Consider the following 22,151-nt stretch of genomic DNA (forward strand, 5'->3'; position numbering starts at 1 on the left):
AAAACGTAGAGGAACCTGGCTCAGCGGTATGACCCATCCTCTTCTGGATGTAAGTCGTTTAAAAAAAAAATTGTTTCTGTAATGATCTTCCTTATGTCCCAGTCCTACTCTATAATTTCGATAGATGGCGCTATATATTAAATCATTTGCACATTTACTGGGGACCTATCACACCGTATGCCTCTGCCTTATTGCTTAATTACGTTTACAAAAGTGGGGACAGCAACATTTGCTATATTAATTAATTTACTTTTATTGACATCAAATTGACGATATTACACTTACTGTTGTCCTGTCTTTTTAGCTGCAAACTACTAGAGATGTGCAATGCTGATAGGACATAGTGTAAGCTCCCTCTGGTGGCAGAATAACCGGGAGTTTGGACCAACTGAGACTCCGTACTGAAGAGAGCGAGATGAACCTGCTACAGTCTCCTTTTTGCTTCATATCAACACCAAACCTAACGGATTGACTGAATTATGAAGATAGAAGATTTACTGCACTATATTTGGCATATTGCCCTCCGTAAATGATCAAACAAAATGAGGCATTCATATCTGCCATGTCTTTTATATGGCAAAACGTTTTTAACAGTATCTGCACGAAAAATGAAATGACCGATTTTATCATCAGAAATAAAACGGGATCCATGCTTTATTACGTGCATTTTTTGTGAGGGATTTTTGTAATTTTAGTTTTTTTTAATGACATTTACAGATGTCATATAAAAGCTTGGTGCAACAAAAAGGAAATGCATTCATAGAAGAGAGGAGGATTGCTTGCCACCTCAAGGTAAGACTATTATATTTCATTTGTTCATCACATTTCGTTCTTTTGTTTACCTTGTATTTTTTAATTTAGCCTGCCATCTTGATTCTTCTTTATTATCCCAAACATCTCCATTTATCAACATTTATATGTTTAATTGTGGTTATTGATGTTTTCGTTATACAATTTGCTTTGGTGTCATGCACATTTTGCTGAAGCATCCTAGACCCGCGATTCTACATGCATTTGCAACGTCCCTTTTTTCAAGAGACCCACACGTTCAACAACATTATTTCAATAAGCAGAACGGTCCTTGGAAGCAGCGATGGAAAGATCCATCCTGCGCTCTCCACTGGTATCTACACTGAACAAAAATATAAACGCAACATGTAAAGTGTTGGTCGCATGTTTCATGAAGTGTTCCATGCGCACAAAAAGCTTATTTCTCAAATTTTGTCCACAAATTTGTTTACATCCATGTTAGTGAGCATTTCTCCTTTGCCAATAAAATCCATCTACCTGACAGGTGTGGCATGTCAAGAAGCTGATAAAACAGCATGATCATTGCACAGGTGCACCTTGTGCTGGGGACAATAAAAGGCCACTCACAACTTTTGTCACACAACACTATGCCACAGATGTGTCAAGTTTTGAGGGAGCATGCAATTGACATGTTGACTGCAGGAATGACCACCAGAGCTGTTTCCAGAATTTAATGCTAATTGTGTTGTGAACATAGTGCCCCATGGTGGTGTTAGGGTTATGGTATGGGCAGGCATAAGCAATGGACAGCGAACACAATTTCATTTTATCGATTGGCAATTGGAATGCACAAAAATACTGTGATAGGATCCTGAAGCCCATTATGAGGCCCGTTGTTTTTAAGGTATCTGTGACCAACAGATGCATATCTGTATTCCCAGTTATGTGCCTTCCCTGTGGCTCAGTTGGTAGAGCATGGTGTGTGCAACGCCAGGGTTGTGGGTTCGATTCCTACGGGGGCCAGTACAAAAAAATGCATGAAATGAAATGGGTGAAATGTGGATAAGAGCGTCTGCTAAATGACTAAAATGTAAATGTAAAAAATGTGAAATCTATAGATTAGGGCCTAATGAATTCATTTAAATTGTCTGATTTCCGTATACATGTAATTCAGTAAAATGTTTGAAAATGTTGCTTTTATATTTTTGTTCAGTGTAGTTATAAGAAGATGTAGCTGAAATGATAATTGTGTAGATTGCCTATAGCAAATAAACTCATGAAATAGAGACCTACTTCTATACAGCCATTTTCATTTAAGTATCGATGTGTGTGTGTGTGTGTGTGTGTGTGTGTGTGTATACAGTACCTGTCAAAAGTTTGGACACACCTACTCATTCAAGGGTTTTTCTTTATTTTTACTATTTTCTACATTGTAGAATAATAGTGAAGACATCAAAACTATGAAATAACACATATGGAATCATGTAGTAACCATATGGAATCATGTAGTAACCATATGGAATCATGTAGTAACCATATGGAATCATGTAGTAACCAAGAAAGTGTTAAACAAATCAAAATATATTTTATATTTGAGATTCTTCAAAGTAGCCACCCTTTACCTTGATGACAGCTTTGCACACTCTTGGCATTCTCTCAACCAGCTTCATGAGGTAGTCACCTGGAATGCATTTCAATTAACAGGTATGCCTTGTTAAAAGTTAATTTGTGGAATTTATTTCTTTCTTAATGCATTTGAGCCAATCAGTTGTGTTGTAACAAGGTAGGGGTGTTATACAGAATAGAGGCCGACCGATTAATCGGAATGGCCGATTAATTAGGGCCAATTTCAAGTTTTCATAACAATCGGAAATCGGTATTTTTGGACGGCGATTTTGTAAACATTTGTATTTTTATTGTTTTAGACCTTTATTTAACTAGGCAAGTTAGTTAAGAACACATTCTTATTTTCAATGACGGCCTAGGAACGGTGGGTTGACTGCCTTGTTCAGGGGCAGAACGACAGATTTTTACCTTGTCAGCTCGGGGATTCAATCTTGCAACCTTACGGTTAACTAGTCCAACGCTCTAACCACCTGCTTTACGTTGCACTCCACGAGGAGCCTGCCTGTTACGCGAATGCAGTAAGAAGCCAAGGTAAGTTGCTAGCTAGCATTAAACTTATCTTATAAAAAACAATCAATCAATCATAATCACTAGTTAACTACACGTGGTTGATGATATTACTAGTTTATCTAGCCTGTCCTGCGTTGCATATAATCGCTTAGGTACACGTTGCTCCGACCATAAACATCAATGCCTTTCTTAAAATCAATACACAAGTACCGTAAATTCCGGACTATAAGCCGCAACTTTTTTCCCACGCTTTGAACTTCGCGGCTTAAACAATGACGCGGCTAATATATGGATTTTTCCCGCTTTCAAATTTGTGGGTCCTGACAGCGTAAAGCATTGTCAAAAAATCCACTATCATCAACGGGTTTCGAAAGGCTGGACTGCTGCGTGTTGAAGAGGGCTCAGCGGGGGATTTGCCTCCGGATGAAAGTGACGAGAGCGACAATGAAAACGATCCAATATCGGATGAAGCAATTCTGAGGCTATTCAACTCCGACACCGAAGGAGATGGTTTCAGTGCACAGGAGGAGGAAGATAGTGACCAATGACTTTCTTGGTAGGCTACTGTTTACTGCAAATGTTTTATTTTTTGTTACAAGCCGTGTTTTGTTAAAGCCTATTTATTTTTGTTACAAGCCGTGTTTCGTTGAAGCCTATTTATTTTTGTTACAATCCTTGCTTTGTTAAAGCCTTTTTATTTTTGTTACAAGCCGTGTTTTGTTAAAGCCTATTTATTTTTGTTACAAGCCGTGTTTCGTTAAAGCCTATTTATTTTTGTTACAAGCCGTGCTTCGTTAAAGCCTATTTATTTTTGTTACAAGCCGTGTTTCGTTAAAGCCTATTTATTTTTGTTACAAGCCGTGTTTCGTTAAAGCCTGTGTAAAGTTCATTTGTTTCAATGTACCGGTAGGCACCTGCGGCTTATAGACATGTGCGGCTTATTTATGTTCAAATTAATAACAATTTTTAAATTCAGTGGGTGCGGCTTATATTCAGGTGAGCTTAATAGTCCGGAAATTACGGTATATATTTTTAAACCTGCATATTTAGTTAATATTGCCTGCTAACATGAATTTCTTTTAACTCGGGAAAATGTGTCACTTCTCTTGCAAACAGAGTCAGGGTAAATGCAGCAGTTTGGGCCGCCTGGCTCATTGCGAACTGTGAAGACTATTTCTTCCTAACAAAGACAGCCGACTTCGCCAAACGGGGGATGATTTAACAAAAGCGCATTTGCGAAAAAAGCACAATCGTTGCACGACTGTACCTAACCATAAACATCAATGCCTTTCTTAAAATCAATACACAGAAGTTTATATTTTTAAACCTGGTTAGCAGGCAATATTAACCAGGTGAAATTGTGTCATTTTGCGTTCATTGCACACAGTCAGGGTATATGCAACAGTTTGGGCCGCCTGGCTCTTTGCAAACAAATTTGCCAGAATTTTACATAATTATGACATAACATTGAAGGTTGTTCAATGTAACAGGAATATTTAGATTTAGGGATGCCACCAGTTATATAAAATTCGGAACGGTTCCGTATTTCCCTGAAAGAAAAAAAACGTTTTGTTTTCGAGATGATAGTTTCCGGATTCTACCATATTAATGACCTAAGGCTCATATTTCTGTGTGTTATTATGCTATAATTAAGTCTATGATTTGATAGAGCAGTCAGACTGAGCGGTGGTAGGCAGCAGCAGGCTGGTAAGCGTTCATTCAAACAGCACTTTTGTGCATTTGCCAGCCGCGCTTCGCAATGCATTGCGCTGTTTATGACTTCAAGCCTGTCAACTCCCAAGATGAGGCTGGTGTAACCGATGTGAAATGGCTAGCTAGTTAGCCGGGTGCGCGCTAATAGCGTTTCAAACGTCACTCGCTCTGAGACTTGGGGTAGTTTTTCCCCTTGCTCTGCATGGGTAACGCTGCTTCGAGGGTGGCTGTTGTCGATGTGTTCCTGGTTCGAGCCCAGGTAGGAGCGAGGAGAGGGACGGAAGCTGTACTGTTACACTGGCAATACTAAAGTGCCTATAAGAACATCCAATAGTCAAAGGTATATGAAATACAAATGGTATAGAGAGAAATAGTCCTATAATTCCTATAATAACTACAACCTAAAACTTCTTACCTGGGAATATTGAAGACTCATGTTAAAAGGAACCACCAACTTTCATATGTTCTCCTGTTCTGAGCAAGGAACTTAAACGTTAGCTTTCTTACATGGCACATATTGCACTTTTACTTTCTTCTCCAACACTTTGTTTTTGCATTATTTAAACCAAATTGAACATGTTTCATTATTTATTTGAGGCTAAATTGATTTTATTGATGTATTATATTAAGTTAAAATAAGTGTTCATTCAGTATTGTTGTAATTGTCATTATTACAAATAAATAAAGAAAATCGGCCGATCAATCGGCAGCGGGGTTTTTGGCCCTCCAATAATCGGTATCGGCGAAATTTAAAAAAAAAATCATAATCGGTCGACCTCTAATACAGAAGATAGCCTTATTTGGAAAAAGACCAGGTCCATATTATGGCAAGAACAGCTCAAATAAGCCAAGAGAAATGACAGTCCATCATTACTCAAAGACATGAAGGTCAGTCAATCTGAAAAATGTTGAGAACTTTGAGTGCAGTCACAAAAACCATCAAGCTGATGAAACTGGCTCTCATGAGGACCGCCATAGGAAATGAAGACCCAGAGTTACCTCTGCTGCAGAGGATAAGTTCATTAGAGTTAACTGCACCTCAGATTGCAGCCCAAATAAATGCTTCATAGAGTTCAAGTAACAGACACATCTCAACATCAACTGTTCAGAGGAGACTGTGAATCAGGCCTTCATGGTCGAATTGCTGCAAAGAAATCACTACTAAGGATACCAATACGAAGAAGAGACTTGCTTGGGCCAAGAAACACGAGCGATGGACATTAGACTTGTGGTGCTTTGCTGGTGACACTGTCAGTGATTTATTTAGAATTCAAGGCACACTTAACCAGCATGGCTACCACAGCATTCAGCAGCGATACGCCATCCCATCTGGTTTGCGTGTAGTGGGACTACCATTTGTTTTTCAACAGGATATTGACCCAAAACACACCTCCAGGCTGTGTTAGGGCTATTTGACCAAGAAGGAGAGTAATGTTGCTGCATCAGATGACCTGGCCTCCACAATCACCCGACCTCAACCCAATTGAGATTATTTGGGATGAGTTGGACCACAGACTGAAGGAAAAGCAGCCAACAAGTGCTCAGCATATGTGGGAACTCCTTCAGAGTGTTGAAAAAACATTCCTCATGAAGCTGCTTGAGAGAATGCCAATAATATGCTAAGATGTCATCACAACAAAGGGTGGCTACTTTTAAGAATCTAAAACATAAAATATATTTTGATTTGTTTAACACTTTTTTGGTTACTACATGATTCCATATCTGTTATTTCATAGTTTTGATGTCTTCACTATTATTCTACAATGTAGAAAATAGTAAAAATAAAGAATAACCCTTGAATGAGTAGGTGTGTCCAAACTTTTGATTGATACTGTATATGTAACCATATAACATTGTTTGCTGAATATGCTGAAATTATAGGCTACACAAATAGATATCACTATCTCTTGATCAGAATCTGGTTGTCACATCATTGCAATTGTTCCTCATCTTAGTTGTCCATGTAACATTTACCCACTGTGTCATTTTGTGCATTGATGTGATAGGGTTTGTAGGGCCAAACTGATCATAGATGAATTCTATCCACACAAGTCTCACACTAATTATATCCCGCCTGATCACAAACTATTCAGGAATAATATGTTGAGCACTACTTGATTTTAGTTTGTGCACTCTAGCAATGTGGCAGGGCTCTACAGTGCTACCATTTTACTTGCATATGCACCTAAATGTGTTGCTGTGTGACCTGGATTCAAAATGTAGGCGCACCAGTGTGCCTACAAAAAAAAAGAATCACCCATATCATAATTTTTGCAATGATTACTTCACTACCACAGCCCCTAAGTGCTATGGAGAATACACTGAGCACAAGTTATTATTTTACTAGGCAAGTCAGTTAAGAACAAATTCTTATTTTACAATGACTGCCTACCCCGAACGACCATGGGCCAGTTGCGCGCCACCCTATGGGACTCTCAATCACAGCCAGTTGTGATACAGCCCAGGATTGAACCAGGGTCTGTAGTGACACCTCTAGCACTGAGATGCAGTGTCTTAGACCGCTGCGCCACTCAGGAGCCCCACTTGCCCCACTATTCATGACCGCCATGCTTGCACCACTACTACAAAGAAAACATCTTGTTACCTCAAATATTTTTCATTGTGGTCCAAAATGTCTTTGTGTGCGCCTACATTTATCAGTTTAAGTGTACACGGGCTCCCTGTAAAAAAGGTAAGCATAGGCTATCTGTAGGCTGCCAACACACCAATACTATTTATGATCCTGGAACTTGCTCTCACATTTGCTCTCAAATCATTTTAGCTCCTCATATGTAACTCATTTATTTTTTGTGTTGCAACACCACCAAGTTGTTTACACGAGTACTCATTAACCTATTCAATCTGATGGCAACAGTCCCAATTTGAAATCTCTTATCATTCACAATGCATGGCTTCCCCTTAGGATTACACTTGATGGAGAACCTTGCTGGACGGATGCTGTTGTCTGGAGCTTTTGAGGCAAGTGGCCTTCGTGCATTCCAATGATTGTGGTCCATAGCCTGAGAGCCCCCTCAGGGTGGTCAAAGCAGGTGAGGGGTGACCAGGGCCTGATTTTAAGAAATCATAGGCCCTTTGTTTTAGTTTTTTTCATAGGCTTAGGTCCGCTTGTAGAATCTATGCCAAGGAACATTGAAGCTGTTCTGGTAGCTGGTGGTGGCGCAACACCCTTTTAAGACACACTATGTTGGTGTTTCCTTAATTTTGGCAGATACCTGTACAGTGAGGGAAAAAAGTATTTGATCCCCTGCTGATTTTGTACGTTTGCCCACTGACAAAGAAATGATCAGTCTATCATTTTAATGGTAGGTTTATTTGAACAGTGAGAGACAGAATAACAACAAAAAAATCCTGAAAAACGCATGTCAAAAATGTTATAAAATGATTTGCATTTTAATGAGGGAAATAAGTATTTAACCCCTCTGCAAAACATGACTTAACACTTGGTGGCAAAACCCTTGTTGGCAATCACAGAGGTCAGACGTTTCTTGTAGTTGGCCACCAGGTTTGCACACATCTCAGGAGGGATTTTGTCCCACTCCTCTTTGCAGATCTTCTCCAAGTCATTAAGGTTTCGAGGCTGATGTTTGGCAACTCGAACCTTCAGCTCCCTCCACAGATTTTTCATGGGATTAAGGTCTGGAGACTGGCTAGGCCACTCCAGGACCTTAATGTGCTTCTTTTTGAGCCACTCCTTTGTTGCCTTGGCCGTGTGTTTTGGGTCATTGTCATGCTGGAATACCCAGCCCTGGCTGAGGGAAGGAGGTTCTCCCCCAAGATTTGACGGTACATGGCCCCGTCCATCGTCCCTTTGATGCGGTGAAGTTGTCCTGTCCCCTTAGCAGAAAAACACCCCCAAAGCATAATGTTTCCACCTCCATGTTTGACGGTGGGGATGGTGTTCTTGGGGTCATAGGCAGCCTTCCTCCTCCTCCAAACACGGCGAGTTGAGTTGATGCCAAAGAGCTCCATTTTGGTCTCATCTGACCACAACACTTTCACCCAGTTGTCCTCTGAATCATTCAGATGTTCATTGGCAAACTTCAGACGGGCATGTATTCTTGAGCAGGGGGACCTTGCGGGCGCTGCAGGATTTCAGTCCTTCACGGCGTAGTGCGTTACCAATTGTTTTCTTGGTGACTATGGTCCCAGCTGCCTTGAGATCATTGACAAGATCCTCCCGTGTAGTTCTGGGCTGATTCCTCACCGTTCTCATGATCATTGCAACTCCACGAGGTGAGATCTTGCATGGAGCCCCAGGCCAAGGGAGATTGACAGTTCTTTTGTGTTTCTTCCATTTGCGAATAATCGCACCAACTGTTGTCACCTTCTCACCAAGCTGCTTGGCGATGGTCTTGTAGCCCATTGCAGCCTTGTGTAGGTCTACAATCTTGTCCCTGACATCCTTGGAGAGCTCTTTGGTCTTGGCCATGGTGGAGAGTTTGGAATCTGATTGATTGATTGCTTCTGTGGACAGGTATCTTTTATACAGGTAACAAACTGAGATTAGGAGCACTCCCTTTAAGAGTGTGCTCCTAATCTCAGCTCGTTAACTGTAAAGAAGACACCTGGGAGCCAGAAATCTTTCTGATTGAGAGGGGGTTAAATACTTATTTCCCTCGTTAAAATGCAAATCAATTTATAACATTTTTGACATGCGTTTTACTTGATTTTTTTGTTGTTATTCTGTCTCTCACTGTTCAAATAAACCTACCATTAAAATTATAGACTGATCATTTCTTTGTCAGTGGGCAAACGTACAAAATCAGCAGGGGATCAAATACTTTTTTCCCTCACTGTATGTGCTTGTGATCAAACTTAATCCACAATAATTTTTTCTAAGCTATTGATCCTCTGTGGCTAAATTATGCTCTCTGGTGTATTTTGAACATTGAGAGCCCCTGAATCACACAATTGACCAGTCACATTTATTTATTATGCAGTTTTTGCTTCATTTTTTTAATCAATTACCCAATCAAGGCATGACACGTGGGCCCCCTACCTCCTCTCATCCCCCCATCTGATGATTAGCAGAGCGGCAGGCTGTCTACACTCATTGAGAGCGGGCTCCTGAGTTTTCCTATGGTTGGCGGTTGCAGTGAAAAAACATATAAAATATATACTACATATAATATATACTGTATATATAATATATACAGTATATATTTCCTTAATTCTGTTATTTTACTCATTTCTTGCTGCCTTTTGGGCCCCTCACAGGCCTGGACCCAGGGGCTTCATCCCCGGTAAGCATCTAGCTTTAAACCGGCCCTGGGGGTATAGCAGTGCCATTCACTTAATGGACTTGCCACTTGTTTCTTACACAACTGGATAGCCACATATCTTCACAGAATCTGGTCCTTTGTTTGACTTATCTGAAGCGTCACTGGATTTACGACTCTGTCTCTCATTCATCAAAGAATACTTGAGCAACTGACCTTGCACGTTTTGAAGTTTAAATTGATGAAATAGAATAAACCAGTGCTTTGTTCCTAGGAGGACTGCAATTGAAATGTTGATACAACATTCAATGTTGAGATTTGTTGCCATGGCAACAGCCAGGCATGAGCAACAAAGGTGCAGTTAGAGAAGATTGTTTCGCTCTTGGTGTTTCGCTCTTGGTGTTTTGTAAAAAGCAAAACAGGCTATTCAGAGCTGTAAATTGTGAGTTTCTTTCAAAATCTCAAAGGATGTGTCCTTGCGTACATTGATTAATTAACAGTCCGAAAGCGAGAGGTACACTTTAAAATTAGATTACTATGGATCAATGCAGATAGGAGTAATCATCAATTGCATTGCATTGCAAAGCACTTTTCCCCCCAAATGATTAATGACGGCATGGCACAATATACATACAATGATAGTTCTTGATGTGAAATGGTTTGTAACAAAACCCTTTGTGCTCATTATAACAATATAGCCAGTTATTAAGGCAAAAACCAGAGAATTATGTCTGAGATGGCCCAAAACCTACGGTGACTCCTAGGCTGTCCCAATGAAACCTTCCTTCCACCCAAGCAGTTAATTTTTGGGGGGGCTTTGTGGATCTGAAGAAGCAGAGAGTGAGGCAAGGCAAGTCTATATTTGATGGTGGAGACTTTAGAGCTTAGCAACTCTGGAGCATGGCCAAAATAGACTTGGCTACATTCTGGTGAAGATGGCAATCTCAACAAAAGTATGAAAGAAATGCTTACAATGTCATATAATATATGATAAGAATGTCATAACCAGTGCTCTTCAGAGTGTAGACCTATCACATGAAAGGAAGCACAGTGGTAATGTGATACCCGCTTGTACAGAGTTCTGTGGAATCCTGCTGTCAGCTTCTCTGTCATTGTAGATTAATGTAATGTCCCGTGAGTCAAATCCAGCAGTACTGAACAGTACTGTATTATTATGAGAACCTTGGTGGGAGAACATCATAGGATCATTGCACTACAGTGTTAGAGCTTGAATGATGTATAAATAGCTTAGTTCACTAGTCAAATATTTGATATGAATATTTGGCATGTAGCCTGAATTATTTTTTTATCCGGATTTCTTAGTAGAAGCACGACAGACCTTCCTTGACAAGAGTGTCAGTCCGTTTTCCATTTGTTGAAATGTGAAACGTGCAGTGCTTCTGACAAGAGTCAACAGGCTGAACTGTGCGTGTGCTCAGTGCTACACGGTGTTGATGGTAATCGGGTGTGAGTGTGAATTCTGATATCTGGGATCATCTCCAGTCCTCCAGCTGTGAGAACATCTCTGTTTGTGATGTTACACAACATGCATTATCAATAGTTCTTCCCCTTCAATTGCACCACTTTTGTTTTTGTTTTACCCCTCTGTGTTATTCTGTATGGGTGCAGGTGAAAGATAATTATTTGTTTACAAATTTTCTGAATCAGTGCATTGGCCATAATGGCCAAGAAGACAATATTGGTTATCAATACCAGCTTATAATTTCCATATCTGTCCATCCCAAAGTAATATCTCAAGCCCAAGTATTCACACACGTTTGCTTCCTAGAAATAGTGCCAGGTAATTTCTGGAATGTATTTTGTTCTCAGGGCCGGTCCTTGCCGTTCTGCCGACATAGGCGAGACCAAAAAATGCCACTGCAAAACTAGAATCGTTCCCAGTAAGCAAAATGATGTTGAAAAGCCATCTAAAAGATGTATTTACCGGAAGTTGAAGTTAAGTTCACTTTAGGTTTTGAATGAAAGTTGAAAATAAATCATTTATAGATGTCTATGTTTGTGCCAAATCAAGCCTGGTCTCACCAGACAAAATCGGAACCAAACATCGGCGTCTATGATTGGTTCACAGCCGATGTTTGGTTCACATTTGGTCCGGACCAAAATCCAATGTCCGTGGATGTGTAAATCAAGGCTGGTCCGGAACTGCACCAACAAAAGACGTCCAAAAGGTGTCGGCTCGGGCCGTGCTTACTGAGGTGTAGCCTACAGTGTTGCCAGAAATTGTATTTTATGAATGCCCATCTAGGTGGTAAGCCTGCCATTTGTAAAGCACCAAACACGTCTCGTGCTTACTGGGTTGTAGCCTACCATGTCGGACTACAACGGAATTTTGTGAATGCCCATCCATGTGGTAGGCCCACCGTTTGTAAAACAGGCGATTGCGTTGCCTTTATTATTCCTGATTCCTGTGACAATTTGGGTATTTAAGCTCTTAATATCAGCTACCCAACTTATCAGGAGTTATCGCATGCCTATTTGCGGTGTGTTTACACAGCAGGAAATTTAGAAGTATTTTCTTTTTCACTTAATTTACAGATGACAGTTATGATTGTCCATTTACAACAGCAGTTGTGACTGTTCATTCCATATTGTCCATTTTACTTTGACCTGTCCAGTTTTAGGCATTGTTTGTTAACATGACAGCGCATTTTTTTTGATTGAGCGCCATTTAAGTTAGGCTATTTGATCGGAGAAACCTGCATGTGTCACGTTCGTCGTAAGGAGTGGACCAAAATGCAGTGGGTATATTTATCATCTTCTTATTTATTGAAGGAAAAACACTTAAACAAAACAAACAACGAAAACAGTCCAATAAGGTGCACAGACTATACTGGAAACTACCACCCACAAACACAAGTGAAAAACGAACACACTTAAATATGGCCTCCAATTAGAGACAACGACAACCAGCTGCCTCTAATTGGAGGTCATTGAAAAACACAACATAGAAATAGAAAACTAGAATAAACATACAAATAGAAAATATAGAACATAAATCAAAAACCCCGAAACACACAAAACAAACATCCCCTGCCACGCCCTGACCAAACTACAATAACAAATAACCCCTTTTACTGGTCAGGACGTGACAGCATGATGTAAAACGTGTCTGTCTCATTACATTGTCATACATTTTATCTCCAGCCTTTAGGCTACAGAAAAGGCCACATACGCTTTCTACCATATCCTATATCTGCTACATGATTTGTGTTAGATAATTCTTTTGGACGGAACGTTGTTGGAGCACTACAGAGATACATCTCTCCAACAGCATCCTGGAGAGGAGCGCTGGGAATATTTTGCGCCCCTGCTTTTGACAAAGTGGCCACTGCTTATCAAAGGGCGTCATCAGCGCTCACCTAAAAATCATCCCATATGCCACTGGTTGAGAGAAATTGTCATTGTTTTTGGGAAGAATTATGTGAGGTTTTATGTGTTGTTGTTGGAGGTGCGTCTTGGTCAGTTTAGCTCAGAAAATGCCCCCTTCGTTAATCTGCCGTCATAGGCGGTCACCTAATTCTGGCTAATGAGCGAGCTGTTTGTTTACAGCTCCTATACTGTATAAAGCAGGCCTAACTTTCCCCCAGGGGAGCAGCACAGAGGAGTGTTTGTGCCAGTCAGAAGGTGAGGGATGTTCCCACCCCAGAGTGGTTGGCATGAGCAAGATGAGATTCCAGACAAGAGGGCAGTGACCCACAGCTTGCCCTTCACACCCCGCACTGTCTCTGTTTATCTGGTCTTTAGTCTCGTAGTCATTTGACAAGAAACACCTTTGACTCCTTGTATGACTCCCTGGGACTGAAATATGTCTTGTGCCGACTGTGTAATGTTACATTAAACAAAAACCCATGCTAATTGGAGCATTAGTTTTATTATATATCCTTGAAATTGTTTTGTTAATGTGATGTCTCCTTGCAAGGCATTGCTTTTAATAATGTTTCTTTTTGTATGCCTGTATGTATTCTGAATGCTGATGTATAGTGCATATGTGTATAATGCATATACAGTGCATTTGGAAAGTACGTTGCAGCCTTATTCTAAAATGGATTAAATAGATTTTTTCCCTCATCAATCTACACACAATACTCCATTATGACCAAGCAAAAACAGCTTTTTAGAAATGTGCTGATGGCATATCACAGTTTAAATTGAGGAATGCTATTACATTGATATAACAGACAAGGTGCAATGTGTTATTCATTAGAACAGACGTTTCCAAACATTTTTGGCCCACAACCCCACTGTGATATAAAAAAATGTGACCCCACCATTTGAAAAAAGTGATGTAATCAACGGCCAATGTTTACTTTTTTAATTGGGCCTAAGACGGTCTATTACAATCAGTATTTCAATCTGTAGGAAGTATCTCTTGAAGTGAGTAAAATGCATCAGAAAGGTATTGGGAAGTTCAATAATTTTGTATGATCTTCTGTGTAGAAAAGAACGTCGTCATTGATTATGTTCTTTTCCCCCCAGTCCGATTTAGTGCCTGGTCTTGTCCACTCTGTTCTGATGAGGCTTGTGGGTATTGTAGAGGGACATGCATGTTTCTGTGAGTCTTTCAGTGATGGTGTCATATTATTTTGTACTTTAAACGGTTCAAAAAATAGAGCCACATTTGTTACAACCGCATCTATCGGATACCGGAGGTTACTGACATAACCCCGGTTCTATGAACCAAGCGCAATTGTATCTATTTTATTTGAGTTCTCTCGCGACCCCATTTTCAAATCAGGCGACCCCTAGTTTGGTAAACGCTGCATTAGAATATGCCCATGCCTCCTTTGCATTTTGAACATGTTGTACTTTGCACATTTTGTAGGCCGACAGCTTCTATTTTATTCTATTCCATTTACACCCTTATCAGGTGGCAATTATCTGCATAATGGTGTAATACATTTTCAACATAAATCTATAAATAGGCCTAAATCTACATAGTATCTTAGAATAAGCAAGTAAGCAGAAGCATGTGGACAATGAACATTTCTATTGCATCTACTCAGGGTTTTGACAATGGACATGTCACCAAGCTCAGTGTTGTGTTGTCACACTATTTTGGGTGACCCAGATCTCCTCTGCAGTGAGTGTGTTTTGATGTGTTACCAAAACAGCGTGTACATACACGGGTGACAGGCAGCAGTGGCTGTGTTATCAAGGGAGCAACTCATCAGTGGGTTTTCTACACAGCATGTCATGGCCTTTTTACAGGACAACCAGGGCTATGTTTAGGCATTACTCCTGCCGACACATTTTGAATGATATAGGCAATTGTGAAAATCATTGTGTGGAAAGTGCTGTGAGTACAGCTAGCCTTTCTGAGCGGGCGTACATGTGATTTATTTGTTCAATTACACTGCATTATGAAGTTAATTAATACAATACATTACAGAATTGCTATTATCTTCACTATGCTATGAACATGAGAATCAGTCCTCAATGTCACACGACACATACATTACATGCTCCCTATTTTACTGCACAGATCATGTGAGAGAAATGACCTCGGCACTCCTATCAACGTAAAACCAGATTCTGTGAAGTACATACCTACAGGTCGCACCAGGACATAAATCCAGCCATCATTACATGTCCCTCCCTCACTGAGCATACAGTATACATTAACCATGAGTAATGCCCCTCGTACATGCATGAGGACTTGTTTGTTGGAAACTGGCATATGGCACAACGTTAGTTATTCTTTTTTTCTAATCAAATAATTAGGTGGGTGCTTACACTGAGTATACACAACATTAGGAACACCTGCTCTTTCCCTGACAGACTGACCAGGTGAATCCAGGTGAAAGCTATGATTGCTATTGATGTCACTTGTTAAATCCTCTTCAATCAGTGTAGATGAAGGTGAGGAGACAGGTTAAAGAAGGATTTTTAATCCTTGAGACAATTGAGACATGGATTATGTATGTGAGCCATTCAACTCCCACTGACACACCCTCTGAGAGTGGTTTTAAAGTGATAATACACACCAAATCACAAATTCGTATGATTAACAGTGTTAAATAACAGTAATATGCGAAAACAATGTTTTTTTGTGAACAAATGTTTAATTTTGCCGTTATAACAAGGTTGGTAGCAACGTGAAAATAGTTGTGGAAATCTGTTGCAGCTCAAGTCGACTACAAACCCCACAATGCAATGCTCTCTCTAGGCTGGCTGGCTAGCTTGGTAGCGAGCTAGCAAACGTAGCTACACACAAGAACACCAAAGTCAATATCAGCATGTGAAGTAGCTAGCTAGCCAGCTGTAAAATCGCGATCAATTTAGGAGTCTATCTCACCGAGTGAAATTTATAGTCCGTCCTCTGCCCAGAGAGAGTGCAGAGTATGTTGCTATGGCAACAACTGCCCTTTCCCACAGACGCACATGGCGCATTGCGAGATGGTACTTGGAGAAACTGAGTTGAATAATTTGGTACACTGTTTAGATTTAGCACATCTAAGCGTAAAATATATATATATATATATATATATATATATATATATATATATATATATATATATATATATATATATATATATATATAATGAAATAAATTCATTAAGCCCTAATCTATGGATTTCACATGGGGGCCCAGCCATGGGTGGGCCTGGGAGGGCATAGGCCCACCCACATGGGAGCCAGGTCCACCGACTGGGCAGCCAGGCCCCCCTCTCCCCCACCTCAGATGATCCCGCAGGTGAAGAAGCCGGATGTGGCGGTCCAGGGCTGGCGTGGTTACGTGTGATCTGCAGTTGTGAGGCCGGTTGGACGTACATTCAAATTCTCTAAAACGACGTTGGAGGGGCTTATGGTCGTGAAATGAACATTCAATTCTCTGACAATAGCTCTGTTGGACATTGCTGCAGTCAGCATGCCAATTGCATGCTCCCTCAAAACTTGAGACATCTGTGGCATAGTGTGACAAAACTGCACATTATAGAGTGGCCTTTTATTGTCCCCAGCACAAGATGCACCTGTGTAATGATCATGCTGTTTAATCAGCTTATTTTATTTCAGCTCATAGAAAACGGGACCAACACTTTACATGTTGCGTTTATATTTCTGTTCAGTATACTTTGTCATGACGATGTAAACGATATAGCACTGCATTGTTTGTATGTTTTTGAGGTGTCAAGCTAAAGAGAAGCCAGTGCTTACTACATTAGTGCTGGAAATGCTCCAATGCTACACTTTTGCCCAATGTTATCAAGTGTACCATGTCTTATGCATATTTGATGAGGCCATGAGGGCTGTGTGGTGGTATGCACTAGGGCCTTGGAGCGGAGCAGAGCAGGTAGAGGCTAGTGCTAGGCTAGAATCCTACCCAATGTTTTCCCTTTTAAAACGCCACATTTTGGACATCTTCTTCATAACAGCTGTTAACACATTTCTCTGTCTGACAACTGCTCATTATTGAGTAATAATGAAATAGTAACATGAAAAATAATAATATAAAGACAGAAATAACAAAGTTATTCACATCTGGAGTTTATATTTTTATTTCACATCCGCATTCCCCCAGCTGTGTTGACAAAAACAATTTAACAGTGGAGTACTATTGCTTAAGGGCTATACTCTAAATATCTAACCTACTACTTAACCATCTCTCACTGCTGCTCTGGATTTGCTTTTGCTCTTTAACATAATGTAAACAATTCACTAATGAGTACTTTGTAATCTACTGTGCCTTCAGAAAGTATTCACACCCCTTTACTTTTTCCAAATGTTGTTGTTAAAGCCTGAATATAAAATTGATTAAATTGAAATTTTGTGTCACTGATCTATACGCAATAGATGTGGTAAAGAGGTCAATGGGGAACGCAGGCCGTGGGGGCTAGAAGAAGGACGACGGATTGGCGCACATTCAACAAACTGACCTAACAAAGTGGATATTAGTCAAATCCGTCATGATTTATGTATTATAACAGGCCCACAATGTTGTTACTAACGTCTGATTTGGAGATACATGTATTTGGCTGTTTTTGATTTAGAAGTAGTCCCTTTTCAGGTTTAGAAGAAATGACTGCTAAATTCTAACTCCCGTCAGTGTAAGCTGGTAGCATAGCTATATTAGCATAGATAAATCAGTGGTGGTAGTCAAAGTTGTTTTTAACTGTTGTGGAGTTGATTGGTGACGATGATATGAACATGTATGGGGGTTGACATCCATACAAGCATTATACTCCGATTTTCACCTCAACATAGTGTGAAATACACACATAAACAATAGCCTAAATGTAGGTTATTTTGGTGGGGGCAATTTGGAGATTCGGGATCTTTCCCCCACGGCATCCTTCCCTCACGAGTTTCCATGGTATTTCCATTGTTTTGGTCGAGTTCCATTGACCTTTTTACCACATCTATACCCCATAATGTCAAATTGGAATTTTGTTTGTAGAACATTTTAGAAATGTATAAAAAATGTCAAGCTGAAATATCTTGAGTCGATAAATATTCAACCCCTTGTTATGCCAAGCCTGAATAAGTTCAGGAGTAAAAATGTGTTTAACAAATCACATAATAAGTTGCATGGACTGATTCCGTGTTCAGTAATAGTGATTAACATGATACAATTATCTGTAAGGTCCATCAATGGAGTAGTGAATTTCAAACAAGAGATTCAAGCACAAAGAACGGGAAGGTCTTTCAATGCCTTGCAAAGAAGGGCCAATTGGTAGATACAGTATATAAAAATATATGTATATATACAAAACTGCTGAATATCCTTTCATGGTAAAGCATGGTGAAGTTGTTAATTAGGCTTTGGATGGTGTATCAATATACCCAGTCATTACAAAGATACAAGCGTCCTTCCTAACTCAGTTGAGGAAGGAAACTGCTCAGGGATTTTACCAAGAGGCCAATGGTGAGTTTAATGGTTGTGATATGAGAAAACTGAGGATGGATCATTGTAGTTCAAATCAAATCAAATCAAATGTATTTATATAGCCCTTCTTACATCAGCTGATATCTCAAAGTGCTGTACAGAAACCCAGCCTAAAACCCCAAACAGCAAGCAATGCAGGTGTAGAAGCATGGTGGCTAGGAAAAACTCCCTAGAAAGGCCAAAACTTGGAAGAAACCTAGAGAGGAACCAGGCTATGAGGGGTGGCCAGTCCTCTTCTGGCTGTGCCGGGTGGAGATTATAACAGCACATGGCCTAGATGTTCAAATGTTCATAAATGACCAGCATGGTCAAATAATAATAATCATAGTAGTTGTCAAGGGTGCAACAAGTCAGTAACACAAGAGTAAGTGTCAGTTGGCTTTTTCATAGCCGATCTTTGAGAGTATCTCTACCGCTCTTGCTGTCTCTAGAGAGTTGAAAACAGCAGGTCTGGGACAGCAGGTCTGGGACAGGTAGCACGTCCGGTGAACAGGTCAGGGTTCCATAGCCGCAGGCAGAACAGTTGGAACTGGAGCAGCAGCACGGCCAGGTGAACTGGGGACAGCAAGGAGTCATCAAGCCAGGTAGTCCTGAGGCATGGTCCCAGGGCTCAGGTCCTCCGAGAGAGAGAAAGAGAGAATTAGAGAGAGCATATTTAAATTCACACAGGACACCGGAAAAGACAAGAGAAATACTCCAGATGTGACAGACTGACCCTAGCCACCCGACACATAAACTACTGCAGCATAAATACTGGAGGCTGAGACAGGAGGGGTCAGGAGACACTTTGGCCCCATCCGATGAAACCCCCGGACAGGGCCAAACAGGTAGGATATAACCCCACCCACTTTGCCAAAGCACAGCCCCCACACCAAAGCTTTATGTTTGGGGCAAATCCAACGCAACACATCACTGAGAACCACTCTTCATATTTTGAAGCATCGTGGTGGATGCATCATGTTATGGGTATGCTTGTCATTGGCAAGGACTAGGGAATTTTTTTAGGATAAAAAGAAACAAAATATAGTTATAAGCACAGGCAAAATCCTAGAGGAAAACCTGGTTCAGTCTGTTTTCCAACAGACACTGGGAGACATTCACCTTTCAGCAGGACAATAATCTAAAACACAAGGACAAATCTACACTGGAGTTGCTTACCAAGATGACATTGAATGTTCCTGAGTGGCCTAGTTACGGTTTTGACTTAAATTGTCTTGGAAATCTATGGCAAGATATGAAAATGGCTGTCTAGCAATGATCAACAATCAAATTGACAGAGCTTGAATAATTTTTTTAAGAACAATGGGCAAATATTATACAATCCAGGTGTGCAAAACAATTAGACACTTACCCCAAATGACTCGCCGCCAAAGGTGTTTCTACAAAGTATTGACTCAGGGGTGTGAATACTTATGTAAATTAGATATTTCATTTTCAATACATTTGCCTAAATGTATAAAAACAAGTTTTCACTGTCATTATGGGGTATTGTGTATGTGGATGGGTGAGAGAAAAAAATTATATTTAATACATTTTGAAATCAGACTTTAACACAACAAAATGTGGAATACGTCAAAGGGTATGAATACTTTCTGAAGGCACTTTACTAGGGGGTCAGCCACAAATCCTTGGTTTATGTCAAATCTCAAACTCTACAGATGATGACTCACCCAATAAGGTACATGAACTGCCATTGATTTTGTGGGTACTGTTCGCTCTCACTGTTATTGGGGTTGTTTTGGAGTTTAAACACATCCATTGTAACATTACTGCGTAAGTGTAAGACTCCTAATTGACAGCTTTGAGTGATAACAGTAATCTGTGCAGAGCGGAGATGACACCACAAACAACATAACAGGGATTGAACATATTACTCATCATCGCTGCAGCAATAGCCGCCGATGCCAATAAAGTGATAAATAACTTGTACTGGCCAGTATCAATGTTGTTTACGACATTTAGTCTTAATATATCTGTCATGGGGGAGACGGTCCTGGTAGAGAGACTAACTAGCTATTTTATAATGAATTATGCACTGAAAGATTAGCTAGGAGCCACATCAAGAGCCATCACGCTATTCAAATTTGAACATATACATGCTGTAGACATTTGTTGCCAGCACATTTGTAGGGCTTTACTGGTGTGTTGGTTAACTCTAAAAGCCTAAAAGAGTTATCAGCATCCATTTAGTGTCCAAGGGTATGGAATTAACTATTCATTAGACACTGGCTTCTAAACCATTATCTTGATCCCGTGTTGACGTTCTCTAGTGCTAAAGCCTGGTTCGACTTCACATATAGGCTATTGTGCTCTTTTTATGCTCTTTTTAGCTCAGACATGTTATTGTAAATAAAATCCTGCATTATTTTTTATTCGAAATTATGTTGCCTTGCCTTTAATGTTAGTGAGAGAAGTGCTAAACTTGTGTGGGCTTTCTAAAGGTTAATCTGTCTTTGTTTGACCTCATGCCTCTTAACAGTGTGGTGTTTCAGCCGTCTAGAGTGGCCTATTCTTAATGTAGAGATGATAAGGCTTCTAAAGCTTTCACCAACTAGCCTACTCCTCCATGAGGTCAGTCTTGCTCTGGTGAATATTTTACAAGAATTATAACTGTACTGTTGGATGTACAAAATTGTTCTTTGAGACAGCATTTGCCATTTCGATTGAAATACAGAGGATCTTCGCCAAGTCAATTTATTACTGAACTTACAACTACAGGTCAGTCAATATGTTATAGTATTTGAAGTTTGCCTTAGAAGTCATATTGGGAAGTCATATTGGCTGTAAACTACTAGGGAGTTACAGCAATAGCAGAATATTTGGTACACCATTTATAGCTTCCTCATCAAACAGACAGCATCACTGTATTATTTTTGTGTGCAAGTCTGCGAGACAACCAATGAGTGAGTCCAGACTGGGTGAGAGAGAGTTGGTTCTGACGTTGATAGAGGTGTTCCATCCCACTGCCCCCCTTCCACTGCCCTCCTGGCACTAAGACCGCACGAGCTGTATAAGTCCATAAGCAAACAATAAAATGCTATTCCAGAAGCGCCGCTCCTAGTGGCCTGGAACTTTAATGCAGAGAAACTTAAATCCGTTTTGCCTAATTTCTTCCAGCATCTCACATGTGCAACCAGAGTAAAAAAATTATAGACTGCCCAGTGACGTGAGCCTACCAGATGGGCTAAATGCCTTTTATGCTCGCTTCGAGGCAAGCAACACTGAAGCATGCATGAGAGCACCAGCTGATCCGGACGACGGTGTAATCTCGCTCTCCGTAGCCGATGTGAGCAAGACCTTTAAACAGGTCAACATTCACAAGGCCGCGGTGCCAGTCAGATTACCAGGACGTGTACTCAGAGCATGCGCTGATCAACTGGCAAGCGTCTTCTCTGACATTTTCAACC

At 40.4% G+C, this 22,151-nt stretch overlaps 1 protein-coding gene across 2 annotated transcripts in view; it reads left to right on the plus strand.

Annotated features, from left to right (window-relative positions):
* Nucleotides 1–372: 372 nt before the first annotated feature.
* Nucleotides 373–22,151, plus strand: part of LOC106569086 (beta-1,4-galactosyltransferase 2) — a 141,538-nt gene continuing 119,759 nt past the window's right edge. For both annotated transcript variants that reach the window (XM_014140075.2, XM_014140076.2), the window contains exon 1: nucleotides 373–792. In XM_014140075.2, the coding sequence (XP_013995550.2) occupies nucleotides 718–792 (75 nt within the window). In that variant the 5' untranslated portion in view covers nucleotides 373–717. The remainder of the gene's footprint in view (nucleotides 793–22,151) is intronic.

This window comes from Salmo salar, chromosome ssa14 (assembly GCF_905237065.1).
Source record: "Salmo salar chromosome ssa14, Ssal_v3.1, whole genome shotgun sequence".
In the NCBI taxonomy this organism is placed as follows: Eukaryota; Metazoa; Chordata; class Actinopteri; order Salmoniformes; family Salmonidae; genus Salmo; species Salmo salar.